Here is a 16014-nt window from a genome sequence, read left to right on the forward strand (position 1 = left end):
CCTAATCAACTCTTAGAATATTAGGCCAGGGCTGACTTTTTCACATAACGTTTTTTTGTGGGGGCAGGTGAATTAACGAAGAGGCAACTCGAATGATCGCTTTTATTGTAATTTTACATAAATTATTTTTCATGCCACGAGAGGTACCGGATCCGGCCTGATAGGTACCGGAACAAAACAGTCCAAAACGGAGAGGTCTTGAATTAAGCACTGACAATATCTCATCATACCATCATTTAGTGTATGTCTGATATACTAAAAGCAACAATTCAACTTTAACATGCATGTGATATTGTTAAGAGAAACAAAGATTATCACTTTAATTATTAGCTGTTAGGTAAACCAGGCTTTATTCTCCGTTTATGGTGGATTGAACTGTATGTGCTGATCCTGAACTGTACTTCCTGATCCTGAACTGTATGTCATGTGCTTTGCTTTGTTGTGCCAATTTGTATTCCCTACTGATCTCACCTCTCTCCACAGAGAAATATTTAATTAGATCTGCTCAGACATCCAGCAAGTTTCCTGACAAATTACTGCATTTTGTATAGCTGCATATTCTAATTGAGTGTTTATCCCCACAACAGTTCAACGGTCTCCCTGTTATTCACCATCAGAGTTGACCTTACCAGAACAGAGCTTTCTCAGTGCAGCCTTTATCTCTTTGTTTCTGAAACTATAGATGATAGGGTTCATAACAGGAGTCAGAAAGCAGTTAACAATAGATATCAAGATTAGAACATTACAGTGAACGTTTTCAGATTTGGCACTGATGTAGACGCAGGAGTGAGCGAGGTAGAAGGTGAGGACGACAGTGAGATGTGAGGAGCAGGTAGAGAAGGCTTTCATGCGGCCCTCTGAAGACGCAATCTTGCAGACGGCTACAATGATTCTGAAGTAGGACCAAACAATGACAGTGAACGGGAAATAGATCGCTATTAAAGCACCCACAAGAGCCACGTCGATCAAAAAGGTTGAGTCCAAACAGGACAGTGAAACTACAGGAGGAAAGTCACAGAACCAAAAATCAATTTTGTTGCTACAGAAGGGCATTTGTGCTGTGAAAATGACACAGAAGGCAGGTATACTGAGTCCAGAAGCCCATGCTGATGTAGCCAACATACCGCAAACTCTCTTAGTGATAATGCTGCTATAGCGTAAGGGATTGCAGATGGCGACATAGCGGTCATAGGCCATGACACACAGCAGCATGCTCTCGACGGTTTCAAATGACAAATAGATATACAACTGGAGGAAACATGCTGAGTAGGAGATCGTTGTGTCATTCCACAAGCACACTGCTATCATCTTAGGGAGAACAGTGGTTGATATCACAATGTCTATGAGAGACAGGTTGCTGAGGAAAATGTACATGGCAGACTGCAGCTTGGGTTCTGTCGCCACCAGGCTAAGTATGATGAGGTTTCCAATCAGGATCATCAGGTAGACCACCAATAGGAAGATGGCCAGCTCTAGGTAGAAGTCTTTCAGCCCTCTCTCACCCCCAATGAAGTGGAAGTCAGTCACAACAGTCACATTGGCTTGAAGGCAAGAGTCATCTGGAGGTCAAGGGAAGATCATTTTACAAAGGTGCACAATATCAGCATTTGCTTGAGAAAGACAGAAATAGATGGCGATCTAATTTGGTATAAGACACTTACTTTCTACATTGTAAAAGCTGTATTCAGGGCATTTATGTTGTTGACACGCCAGATTTGGATATTATTTTGACTATTTCTGGGAAAAGACACAAAAAAAAAAGACATACAAACATGAATCCTTCATCTCTATAGCATACACTACGTTTAGTATAAACCATTTTGAATAGCCATTGATGCAAATTATCAATTGATGAATCTGGTATTGAATTAGCACAATAACACCAATGATTTGATATGCCTGTCACCATAGAGTAACACTTACCGTCTGTGTAGTGTGCACAAAACAATGCTGCTGAACACCTTTTGCAAAAAATAATTCACTTAACAAGACTTAATTCACAGAAGAAAATGGAAAAGTTCAAACACCTGATAGTGGCTTGACAATATGACTAGTTTATCTCAATGTACAGGTCATCATGTGGACTTGATCTAGAGACCAAGTGTTGTGTTTCTGTTGTCCTGTCTATTTTATGGCGCTCCTGCAGTTCCCAGGGGCTTCCACACACCTCCTCTGACTGCAAGCTCTCTCCTAGTTCAGAACATAGTTGGTTTCCTGGGATTATTCCAGCCAATCAGGGTTTCACACAACAGTAGGTGGCCTAATAACTGCATTGATTGGTACGTTAATGGCATTCGTGGCAAATGAGAGCAGAGCTAAAACAAACAATAAGAATTACTTTCTTATGTGCAGCCCTTCCCAGCTTGCATCAATATGTATGCTTATGACTGGGGCACATAGTTTCTGATTAATTAGGTCAAACACTTAATTTTGATCCTCTAAAATGTCTATATACAGTGGGGAGAACAAGTATTTGATACACTGCCGATCTTGCAGGTTTTCCTACTTACAAAGCATGTAGAGGTCTGTAATTTTTATCATAGGTACACTTCAACTGTGAGAGACAGAATCCAGAAAATCACATTGTATGATTTGTAAGTAATTAATTTGCATTTTATTGCATGACATAAGTATTTGATACATCAGAAAAGCAGAACTTAATATTTGGTACAGAAACCTTTGTTTGCAATTACAGAGATCATACATTTCCTGTAGGTCTTGACCAGGTTTGCACACACTGCAGCAGGGATTTTGGCCCACTCCTCCATACAGACCTTCTCCAGATCCTTCAGGTTTCGGGGCTGTCGCTGGGCAATACGGACTTTCAGCTCCCTCCAAAGACCTCTACATGCTTTGTAAGTAGGAAAACCTGCAAAATCGGCAGTGTATCAAATACTTGTTCTCCCCACTGTACATGGATAGATGCTCGACAAACTCTTAACAAACTCCATCGGCTAGCTAGATGTTAACAGCAAATGCTGATATGCAACAGACAATCTTGTGCTGCCTTGTGCTGTTTTTTCCTGAAACTGTAAACAAGTGGATTCACAAGAGGAGTTAAAAAAACAGTTGACAATAGATGAGCACATTGGGACGAATAGGATATGATTTAGCACTGATGTAGACACACGGATGAGCAACGTAGAAGGTAAAGACAACAATGAGATGAGAGGAGCAGGTAGATAAATCTTTTTTCCGCCCTTCAGATGTGACAATTTTGCAAACGGATTTGATGATTTTACAATATGACCAAATTATGACAGTGAATGGAACATACATCACAAATAAAGCAAATGCGAGGGCTAGATCTATCAATATTGTTGTGTCCAAACAAGATAATGTAACAATCGGAGGATAATCACAAAACCAATACATTATCTGATTACTACAGAAAGGTAGTTTTGGTGCAAGAATGACATTCAATGCCGGAAGAATCATCGCCAAAGCCCATGCTGTTGAGACCAGGAACACACACATGTTGATTGTTATGATGCTGTTGTAGCGTAAAGGATTGCAGTTAGCAACATAGCGGTCGTAGGCCATGGCACATAGGAGAAATCCCTCTGTAGTTTGGAATATCAAATAGGTATACATCTACAAGAAGCAACCTGCAAATGAAACGGACACGTCATTCCACAAACACACTGATATCATTTTAGGTAGAACACTGTTGGTGATCACTATAGCTGTGAGAGACAGAATCCAGAGGAATATACACATTGGTGTGTGAAGTTTGGAGTCCAGCAACACCAGAGTGATGATCATGGTGTTGCCGACGAGGACCATGATGTATACCACCAGGAGAAAGATGTCAAGCTCTGTGTAGCTCTCCGTGAGACCCAGCTCCCCTCCATGTATGAAGGAAATCTGAAAACAGGCTCACGTTGAACTCCAGTGGTTGAGAAACATCATGAGAAGAATGAGACTTTCATCTAAAAGCATCAACGAAGCTAAAACACTGGTGTGTATGTACATAGTAAGCATATAGTCGGACACAGTGTAAGTACAAGGAATAAAAAGTAGGATAGCATGACATTATTATGAACAGGTATAACATCTGTATGCAGTATTTTCACACACACACACACACACACACACACACACACACACACACACACAAACATGCATTGAGTATACAAAACATTAAGAACACCTGCTCTTCCATGACATAGACTAACAAGGTGAATCCAGGAGAAAGCTATGATCCCTTATTGACGTCACTTGTTAAATTCACTTCAATCGATGTAGATGAGGAGACAGGTTAAAGAAGGATTTTTAAGCCTTGAGACAATGGAGACATGGATTGTGTATGTGTGTCATTCAGAGGGTGAATGGGCAAGACCAAAAATGTAAGTGCCTTTGAACGGCGTATGGTAGTAGGTGCCAGGCGCATTGGTTTGTGTCAAGAACTGCAACGCTGCTGGGTTTTTCACCATCAACAGTTTCCCGGGTGTATCAAGTATGGTCCACCACCCAAAGGACATCCAACGAACTTGCACAACTGTGGGAAGCATTGGAGTCAACATGGGCCAGCATCCCTGTGGAACGCTCTCGACACCTTGTAGACTCCATGCCCCGACGAATTGAGGCTGTTCTGAGGGCAACTCAATATTGGGAAGGAGTTCCTAATGTTTGGTATACTCAGCATATAAATTAGTAGAACTTTTTGGAAATTGAAGAGTTACAGAAGTGACCTCATAACATAATGAAAAATGGCATTTTATTAAGGCTGAGGATTATATAAGTTAGTTTGATAGTTGTTCAGGTAAAGACGTTTCACCATTAGACAACACTGCAAACTCCAAAGCAAATAATTGTTTGGAATCAGTTTACAATCAAGTAGGACTCTGCTTATGTTCAATTAAGTCAAGATTCACTATTAGAAACCAAACCAAATGTCAAGCAACAGTGTGATGAGCATTGAGCACATTTCCATGGGAGGTTCACAGTAAGGTTAAAACAGAAGTTGTTAGCATCCTCCAACCAACCAACCACTGTTGACAATATATTTTACACTAATCAGATTGTGAGAACTTCCTATTTAAATGTTGGAAACATAATTTTGTTTCCCTGAAAGGAAAAAAATAAGATGTTTATCATGGCTGCTGTTCCTCTTGTTCCTTAAACAGCTCTTGTATCATGATATTTTTACAGCCTGTGAATTGGAAAACACAAACCATTTTCATTTCAGAGAAAGCACTGGAGTTCTCACTTACTTGGCATTGTGCTGGTCATCTCACCAGACAGTCCTGCTCTCAGACCAGCATCTCTGGGATTGAGGAAGAGCTGCATAATGTGGCAACTTTTATAAGAACTCCTCACCCGCTCTTCCTCTGTGATTCTTTTCAGGAAGCTTTTTAATTACACAGCAAACAGAGGAGTGAAAAAAGTATCCTAATGTCATACTTGAGTAAAAGTAAAGATACCTTAAAAGAAAATGACTCAAGTAAAAGGTGAAAGTCAACCAGTAAAATACTACTTGAGTAAAAGTCTAACAGTACTTGGTTTTAAATATACTTAAGTATCAAAAGTAAATGTAACTGCAAAAAATATACTTAAGTATCAAAAGTAAAATTCCTTATATTAAGCAAACCAGACGGCACCATTTTCTATATATTTTTTTACAGATAGCCAGAGGCACACTCCAAAACTCAGACATAATTTACAAATGAAGCATTTGTGTTTAGAGAGTCCGCCAGGTCAGAGGCAGTAGGGATGACAGGGATGTTCTCTTGATACAGTTGAAGTCGGAAGTTTACATACACCTTAGCCAAATACATTTAAACTCAGTTTTTCACAATTCCTGACTTTTAATCCTAGTAAACATTCCCTGTCTTTGGTCAGTTAGGATCACCACTTTATTTTAAGAATGTAGCAGAGTAGTAGAGAGAATTATTTATTTTAGCTTTTAATTCTTTCATCACATTCCCAGTGGGTCAGAAGTTTACATACACTCAATTAGTATTTGGTAGCATTGCCTTTAAATTGTTTAACTTGGGTGAAATGTTTTGGGTAGCCTTCCACAAGCTTCCCACAATAAGTTGGGTGAATTTTGGCCCATTCCTCCTGACAGACCTGGTGTAACTGAGTCAGATTTGTAGGCCTCCTTGCTCGCACACGCTTTTTCAGTTCTGCCCAAAAAAATGTCTATAGGATTGAGGTCAGGGCTTTGTAATGGCTACTCCAATACCTTGACGTTGTTGTCCTTAAGCCATTTTGCCACAACTTTGGAAGTATGCTTGGGGTGATTGTCCATTTGGAAGACCCATTTGCGACCAAGCTTTAACTTCCTGACTGATGTCTTGAGATGTTGCTTCAATATATCCACATAATTTTCCTTCCTCATGATGCCATCTATTTTGTGAAGTGCACCAGTCCCTACTGCAGCAATGCACCCCCACAGCATGATGCTGCCACCCCCGTGCTTCACTGTTGGGATGGTGTTCTTCGGCTTGCAAGCAACCCCCTTTTTCCTCCAAACATAAAGATGGTCATTATGGCCAAACAGTTCTATTTTTGTTTCATCAGACCAGAGGACATTTCTCCAAAAAGTAAGATCTTTGTGCCCATGTGCAGTTGCAAACCGTAGTCTGGTTTTTTTATGGCACTTTTGGAGCAGTGGCTTCTTCCTTGCTGAGCGGCCTTTCTGGTTATGTCGATATAGGACTCGTTTTACTGTGGATATAGATACTTTTGTACCTGTTTCCTCCAGCATCTTCACAGGTTCCTTTGCTGTTGTTCTGGGATTGATTTGCACTTTTCGCATCATAGTACGTTCATCTCTAGGAGACAGAACGCGTCTCCTTCCTGAGCGGTATGAAGGCTGCGTGGTCCCATGGTGTTTATACTTGCGTACTATTGTTTGCCATTTGGAAATTGCTCCCAAGGATGAACCAGACTTGTGGTCTACAATTTGTTTTCTGAGGTCTTGGCTGATTTCTTTGGATTTTCCCATGATGTCAAGCAAAGAGGCACTGAGTTTGAAGGTAGGCCTTGAAATACATCCACAGGTACACCTCCAATTGACTCAAATGATGTCAATTAGTGTCACGTTCGTTTAAGGACGGGTCAGACCAAGGCGCAGCGTGAAATGCGTACATGCTTATTCAAATGATAAACACACGACAAAACGACAAACCAACGAAACGTGAAGTCCTAAGGCTACACACAACCAAGCCTACTCACAGAACAAGATCCCACAACTAATGAGTGCCAATAGGCTGCCTAAGTATGCTCCCCAATCAGAGACAACAAGCGACAGCTGCCTCTGATTGGGAAACACACCCGGCCAAACATAGAACTACAAAACCTAGATCCCAAACATAGAAAATACAACATAGAATATCCACACCCTGACTCAACATACAAGAGTCCCCTGAGTCAGGGCGTGACAATTAGCCTATCAGAAGCTTCTAAAGCCATGACGTAATTTTCTGGAATTTTCCAAGCTGTTTAAAGGCACAGTCAACTTAGTGTATGTAAACTTCTGACCAACTGGAATTGTGTTACAGTGAATTATAAGTTAAATAATCTGTCTGTAAACAATTGTTAGAACAATTACTTGTGTCATGCACAAAGTAGATGTCCTAACCGACTTGCCAAAACTAAAGTTAACAAGAGTGGTTGAAAAACGAGTTTTAATGACTTCAACCTAAGTGTATGTAAACTTCCGACTTCAACTGTAAGTGTGTGAATTGGACCATTTTCCTGTCCTGCTAAGCATTCAAAATGTAACGTGTACTTTGGGTGTCAGGGAAAATGTATGGAGTAAAAAGTACATTATTTTCTTTAGGAATAGAGTGCAGTAAAAGTTGTCAAAAAAATTAATTGTTAAGTAAAGTACAGATAGATACCCAAGACATGCTAACCTCTCATCGTTACAATAACAGGGGAGGTTAGCATTTTTTTGGTGGTGGGGGTATGATATTTGTGCATCGAACTTTCTCACTCATCATTATTCACAATTCATTCAGGATTATCCATAATCATGGTAGCATCCACATTAATGTAGATGTGTTTAGAAACATATTATATTCCTTTTTGCAATAAAAGTTACTCCAAAATGACACAATACATTATTTACCATTCATTTCTATTGGGCACAAAAAAAATCTGAAACACAACCAAAGAAAACAGAAAATGCATCCAACAAATTAGTAGAGTCACAAGCTTGCTGTCATTGCTGTGGACTTTTGGTCCCCTAAAATGGGCAAAAAGTGCTGTAATTTCTAAACGGTTCACCTGGTATGGATGAAAATACCCTCAAATGAAAGCTGACCGTCTGCACTTTAACCTCATAGTCATAATTTCAAATCCAAAGTACAGAGCCAAAACATTTAAAAAATGACAACCTTAGGCACCTCCTCACTCACAGTCTGGACTAATCATCATCCTATTGGTGTCACCTGTGTCTATCTGTTCACCTGTGTATTTATGCCCTCCCTTCCCTGTGTTCCCTTGCACAGTTTTCTCTGCTAATTTCTCTATGTCCAGCAGTACTACTCAATGTATGATCAGAGACCTATGTACAGGTACTTGAGAAGTGTTCTCCCTGTTTCGTTATTTGTTTCTGTCTTAGGTAGTATTTAGTATTTTGGCTGTCAGCCGGTTTTTGGAAACGTATTTGCTCCGCCTTTCTTTTATCGTGATAAGTCCGTTATTTTGTATTCTGGCTTCGGGACCACCAGTAAAGATCCTTGTTTCACCATCTCTGCCTACTGTATATCCTTCACCGCACCTGGATCACACCTTACCCCAACCCTTACAGAAAACTGAGCCAATATTGACACAGCGGAGGCAGCACAGTATCGGAGCGCATTGGCAACACAGGGAGCTATGCTGAACCAACACGACCGCAACCTGCAGCGGATCACAGAGAATCTCCGCCAGCTGATGATCGCCGTGCAGAGCCGGGTGGACACCCGACCAGCTCCGGCATCCGGCGGAGCGGAAGCCGCGGCAGCGCCGTCTTCAGTCTCGCCTGCGACATCGCGGGAACCCCGCCTACCACATCCAGAGAGGTATGACAGACGTCCAGAGGGCTGCAGGGAATTCCTCACCCAGTGTTCCCTGGTATTCAGCCTGCAACCCTCCTCCTTCCTGACGGAGCAGGGCCGGGTGGCCTACATCATCACTCTGTTGACGGGTCGGGCCCTATCCTGGGCTACCGCGGAGTGGGAGAGCCAAACTCCGGCGTGCTCCGACTCCTACCATTTCCCCCGGGAGCTACGCAAGGTGTTCGACACCTCTCGGGTGGTGTCGGGGCACGAGGCCGGGAGGTGGCTCTCGGCCTGTCGGCAGGGTGACTGTTCGGTAGTGGACTACTCCGTGGAGTTCCGGACCTGGGCTCGAGAGACAGGATGGGAGGAGGCCGCCCTGGTTTAGCTTTACGCTAAAGGGGATGAAGGACGAACTCTCCTTCAGGGAGCTGCCTGATTGACTGGACGGCCTCATCTAACTCTCGGTGCGGGTAGACAATCGGCGTCGTGAGAGGGCGCATGAGAGAGGGATGACACAAGGCACGCCTCCGTGTCCCCCAATCAACCCGGAGGCTTTCCGCCGACTCAGGGAGGAGATGCCTCAGGAGGAGGCTATGCAGCTGGGGGCGGCGCGCTTGTCCAGGACGCAGAGTCAGAGTCCTCACTCCTTCCCCGGGTCCCGCACTCCGAACCGCCTACCTCCCTAGCGGGAGGACGGCGGGAGGAGGGGGGGGGGGGGGGGATTACCGGCTAAAGACTCCATCACCGGCCCAGACCTGGCAGGCGTTCCCCGGGAGCATTCGAGTCGTTGCAGGGAGCCCAGGTCTTCACCAAGCTGGACTTACGTAATGCCTACAACCTGGTGAGGATTCGGGAGGGGGATGAGTGGAAGACGGCTTTTAACACACCCAGTGGGCATTACGAGTACCAAGTCATGCCATTCGGTCTAGCCAACGCGCCTGTGGTGTTACAGGCGTTGGTCAATGACGTGCTCTGGAACCTCCTCGACTACAGCGTCTTCGTGTATTTGGATGACATCCTAATATTTTCGAAGGACATGAGTGAACACCAGCAGCATGTTCGGCAGGTCCTCCAATGCCTTCTCCGTCACCAGCTCTACGTCAAGGCGTAGAAGTGTGTGTTCCACACAGAGACAGTCTCCTTTCTGGGGTTCATTGTCAACCAGGGGGACCTACGGATGGACCCAGCCAAGGTCAGCGCGGTACTGGATAGGCCCCAGCCCTCATCCGTCAAGCAACTAAAACAAATGTATTATATAAATTAGATAACTAAAATATAGTCATTGCATAAGTATTCAGCCCCTTTGTTTAGGCAAGCCTAAATTAATTCAGGAGTACATTTTGACTTAACAAATCACAGAATATGTTACATGGATTCTATGTGGAGTAATAGGGTTAACATTATTATTTTATGACTAACCCTTCCTCTGTCCCCCATACAACATCTGTAAGGTCCCTCAGTCAAGTATTGAATTTCAAGCACAGATTCAACTACAAAGACCAGGGAGCCTTTCGAAAGCCTCATAAAAAGGAAGCGATTGATAGATTGTTAACAATATCAAATCTGACATTGAATATCTCTTTAAGCATGGTCAAGTTAATAATTATGCCGTGGATTATGTATTGAACCACCCAGACACATCAAAGATACAGTCATCCTTCCTTGTTTCATACCGTGGGAGAAGGGGTTGATTCATTGACAGAGAGCAATGGCTAGCTAATATGCTAAATATTCTAGCTAGCTAACTAACTGGCTGAATAAGTTGACGACGTACTCACTCAAACTGTCAAATCTAACCCCAAAACTTTACACAACGTTAGACACGGACACAAATTATCTGTTTAGCGTGTTAACACACTATTGGTAGTTTGTTGTAAACGAGTATTGGTGCTAAACCGTGTTATTGGAAGCTAGCATGCTAGTTAGCTATGGCGTCATAGGATACGGTGCCCTGGGCGGTTTTCACAGAAGAATGCTGTACCAAGTTAGCTAGCTGAATAAACTAAGTTAGAGTCTATTCCTAGAAAACATTGAACCGCTGTAGTTTACAACAATTATAATTTCTAAAGTGGAAGTTGGGAGAGTTATATTTGAGTGTTTCAGTGAAACGTAAGTGAGGGAGGCCCCGCTCTCTCGTTTTCCCAGATGTTTAGTTAATTTCATTCCGATCTCCTTTGCATTATTGTAGCCTTTTCTGTAGCCTGTCAACTATGTGTCTGTCTATCCCTGTTCTCTCCTCTCTGCACAGGCCATACAAACTGCTGCCACTCTAATCTGGTGGTCCCTGCGCGCACGACCCACGTGGAGTTCCAGGTCTCCGGCAGCCTCTGGAACTGCCGTTCTGCGGCCAACAAGGCAGAGTTCATCTCAGCCTATGCTACCCTCCAGTCCCTCGACTTCTTGGCGCTGACGGAAACATGGATTACCACAGAAAACACTGCTACTCCTACTGCTCTTTCCTCGTCTGATCATGTGTTCTCGCATACCCCGAGAGCATCTGGTCAGCGTGGCGGTGGCACAGGAATCCTCATCTCTCCCAAGTGGACATTCTCTCTTTTTCCCCTGACCCATCTGTGTATCTCCTCATTTGAATTCCATGCTGTCACAGTCACTAGCCCATTCAAGCTTAACATCCTTATCATTTATCGCCCTCCAGGTTCCCTGCCGCCTTGATAAGTTCCTTTCCTGAGGATGGCTCACCCCTCACAGTTCTGGGTGACTTTAACCGTCCTACATCTGCCTTTGACTCATTTCTCTCTGCCTCCTTCTTTCCACTCCTTTCCTCTTTTGACCTCACCCTCTCACCGTCCCCCTCTACTCACAAGGCAGGCAATACGATTGACCTCATCTTTACTATATGCTGTTCTTCTACTAATCTCACTGCAACTCCCCTCCAAGTCTCCGACCACTACTTTGTATCCTTTTCTCTCTCGCTCTCCTCCAACACTACTCACTCTGCCCCTACTCAGATGGTAATGTGCCGTCGCAACCTTCGCTCTCTCTCTCCCACTACTCTCTCCTCTTCCATCCTATCATCTCTTCCCTCTGCTAAATCCTTCTCCCTCCGATCTCCTGATTCTGCCTCCTCAACCCTCCTCTCCTCCCTTTCTGCATCTTTTGATTCTCTATGTCCGCTATCCTCCCGGCCGGCTCGGTCCTCCCCTCCTGCTCCGTGGCTGGACGACTCTTTGCGAGCTCACAGAACAGGGCTCCGGGCAGCCGAGCGGAAATGGAGGAAAACTAGACTCCCTGCAGACCTGTCATCTTTTCACTCCCTCCTCTCTACATTCTCTTCATCCGTTTCTGCTGCTAAAGCCACTTTCTACCACTAAATTTCAAGCCTCTGCCTCTAACCCTAGGAAGCTCTTTGCCACCTTCTCCTCCCTGCTGAATCCTCCTCCTCCTCCCCCTCCCTCCTCCATCTCTGTGGATGACTTCGTCAACCATTTTGAAAAGAAGGTTGACGACATCCGATCCTCATTTATTAAGTCAAATGACACCGCTGGTCCTGCTCACACTGCCCTACCCTATGCTTTGACTTCTTTCTCCCCTATCTCTCCAGATGAAATCTTGCAACTTGTGATGGCCGGCCGCCGAACAACCTGCCCGCTTGACCCTATCCCCTCCTCTCTTCTCCAGACCATTTCCGGAGACCTTCTCCCTTACCTCACCTCGCTCATCAACTCATCAGGTTTCAAGACTGGTCATTCAACTGAGACTGCTCTTCTCTGTGTCACGGAGGCTCTCCGCACTGCTAAAGCTAATGCTCTCTCCTCTGCTCTTATCCTTCTAGACCTATCTGCTGCCTTTGATACTGTGAACCATCAGATCCTCCTCTCCACCCTCTCCGAGTTGGGCATCTCTGACGCTGCTCACTCTTGGATTGCGTCCTACCTGACAGGTCGCTCCTACCAGGTGGCGTGGCGAGAATCTGTCTCCGCACCACGTGCTCTCACCACTGGTGTCCCCCAGGGCTCAGTTCTAGGCCCTCTCCTATTCTCTTTATACACCAAGTCACTTGGCTCTGTCATATCCTCACATGGTCTCTCCTATCATTGCTACGCAGACGACACACAATTAATTTTCTCCTTTCCCCCTTCTGATAACCAGGTGGCGAATCGCATCTCTACATGTCTGGCAGACATATCAGTGTGGATGTTGGATCACCACCTCAAGCTGAACCTTGGCAAGACGGAGCTGCTCTTCCTCCCGGGGAAGGACTGCCCGCTCCATGATCTCGCCATCACGGTTGACAAATCCATTGTGTCCTCCTCCCAGAGTGCAAAGAACCTTGGCGTGACCCTGGACAACACCCTGTCGTTCTCCGCTAACATCAAAGCGGTGACCCGATCCTGCAGGTTCATGCTCTACAACATTCGCAGAGTACTACCCTACCTTACACAGAAAGCGGCACAGGTCCTAATCCAGGCACTTGTCATCTCCCGTCTGGATTACTGCAACTCGCTGTTGGCTGGGCTCCCTGCCTGTGCCATTAAACCCTTTCAACTTATCCAGAACGCTGCAGCCCGTCTGGTGTTCAACCTTCCCAAGTTCTCTCATGTCACCCCGCTCCTCCACACACTCCACTGGCTTCCAGTTGAGGCTTGCATCTACTACAAGACCATGGTGCTTGCCTACGGAGCTGTGAGGGGAATGGCACCTCCTTACCTTCAGGCTCTGATCAGACCCTACACCCAAACGAGGGCACTACGTTCATCCACCTCTGGCCTGCTATCCCCCCTACCTCTACGGAAGCACAGTTCCCGCTCAGCCCAGTCAAAGCTATTCGCTGCTCTGGCACCCCAATGGTGGAACAAGCTCCCCCACGACGCAAGGACAGCGGAGTCACTGACCACCTTCTGGAGACACTTGAAACCCTACCTCTTTAAGGAATACCTGGAATAGTATTAAAATAATAATAATAATAATCATTCATTCATTCATTCATTCATTCATTCATTCATTCATTCATACACATTATATATTACAAATTACAAGTTTTATTGAAATGTTAATTTATTACCGTAATGTGAACAACTAAAGTATGTAATCCCAATGGTGCACAATTCTCAAAAGTGTTACTTGTAAATTGCTGCTCCAGCCATAATTGCTTTGTAAATGGCATGTTAACATTGGCTGACTAGATGCCTTGGTCAATCAAGGTAACATTTACATGGCTAATTACAATAGCTAATATGGTTAATGAGTAGAAATGTATTTGTAGAAGTATACTTGAAATACATTATAAATACACTTTTTTTGTAAAGAAAATACAGGAATTCTAATTCAAATATAATTTTACTATATTTCTAATTCATGAGAAATATACACTACCAGTCAAAAGTTTGGACACACCTACTCATTCAAGGGTTTTTATTTATTTTTACTATTTTTTACATTGTAGAATAATAGTGAAGACATCAAAACTATTAAATAACACATATGGAATCATGTAGTAACCAGAAAAGTGTTATACAAATCAAAATATATTTGATATTTGATATTCTTCAAATAGCCACCCTTTGCCTTGATGACAGCTATGCACACTCTTGGCATTCTCTCAACCAGCTTCATGAGGTAGTCACCTGGAATGCATTTCAATTAACAGGTGTGCCGTCTTAAAAGTTAATTTGTGGAATTTATTTCCTTCTTAATGGATTTGAGCCAATCAGTTGTGTTGTGACCAGGTATAGAGAAGATAGCCCTATTTGGTAAAAGACCAAGTCCATATTATGGCAAGAACAGCTCAAATAAGCAAAGAGTCCATCAATACATGAAGGTCAGTCAATACGGAACATTTCAAGAACTTTGAAAGTTTATTCAAGTGCAGTCGCAAAAACCATCAAGCACTATGATGAAACTGGCTCTCATGAGGACCGACACAGGAATGGAAGACCCAGAGTTACCTCTGCTGCAGAGGATAAGTTCATTAGAGTTAGACGGAGAGTGATGGAGTGCTGCATCAGATGACCTGGCCTCCACAATCCCCCGACCTCAACCCAAATGAGATGGTTTGGGACGAGTTGGACACCAGAGTGAAGGAAAAGCAGCCCGGTGTGGGAACTCCTTCAAGACAGTTGGAAAAGCATTCCAGGTGAAGCTGGTTGAGAGAATGCCAAGAGTGTGCAAAGCTGTCTTCAAGACAAAGGGTGGCTATTTGAAGATTCTCAAATAAAAAATATTTTATGATTAGTTTAACACTTGTTTACTACATAATTCTACATGTTATTTCATAGTTTTGATGTCTTCAGTATTATTCTACAATGTAAACATTTGTAAAAATAAAGAAAAACCCTTGAATGAGTAGGTGTGTCCAAACTTTTGACTGGTAGTGTATATACAGTTGAAGTCGGAAGTTTACACACACCTTAGCCAAATATGTGGTCCCATGGTGTTTATACTTGCATACTATGGTTTGTACAGATGAATGTGGTACCTTCAGGTGTTTGGAAATTGCTCCCAAGGATGATCCAGACTTGTGAAGGTCTACAATGTTTTTTCTGTGGTCTTGGCTGATTTCTTTTGATTTTCCGTAGTCTGGCTTTTTTATGGCGGTTTTGGAGCAGTGGCTTCTTCCTTGCAGAGCGGCCTTTCAGGTTATGTCGATATAGGACTCATTTTACTGTGGATATAGATACTTTGGTACCTGTTTCCTCCAGCATCTTCACAGGGTCCTTTGCTGTTGTTCTGGGATTGATTTGCACTTTTCACACCAAAGTACGTCCATCTCTAGGAGACAGAACGCGTCTCCTTCCTGAGCAGTATGAAGGCTGCGTGGTCCCATGGTGTTTATACTTGCGTACTATTGTTTGCATAGATGAACGTGGTACCTTCAGACATTTGGAAATTGCCCCCAAGGACGAACCAGACTTGTGGAGGTCTACAATCTTTTTTTCTGAGGTCTTGGTTGATTTCTTTTGATTTTCCCATGATGTCAAGCAAAGAGGCACTGAGTTTGAAGGTAGGCCTTAAAATACATCCACAGGTACACCTCCAATTGACGCAAATGATGTCA

At 43.7% G+C, this 16014-nt stretch overlaps 1 protein-coding gene across 1 annotated transcript; it reads right to left on the reverse strand.

The window, feature by feature from the left end:
• Window positions 1-603: 603 nt before the first annotated feature.
• LOC311106227 (olfactory receptor 10A4-like) lies at window positions 604-3786 on the reverse strand (the record flags this gene model as incomplete). The annotated part of the gene is given in 4 exon segments (XM_084148528.1): window positions 604-1559; window positions 3117-3200; window positions 3474-3594; window positions 3598-3786. Coding segments are annotated over 4 exon segments (1350 nt in total).
• Between the last annotated feature and the right edge of the window lie 12228 nt (window positions 3787-16014).

The sequence above is a fragment of the Coregonus lavaretus genome (assembly GCF_964263955.1).
Source record: "Coregonus lavaretus genome assembly, chromosome: 30".
NCBI lineage: Eukaryota > Metazoa > Chordata > Actinopteri > Salmoniformes > Salmonidae > Coregonus > Coregonus lavaretus.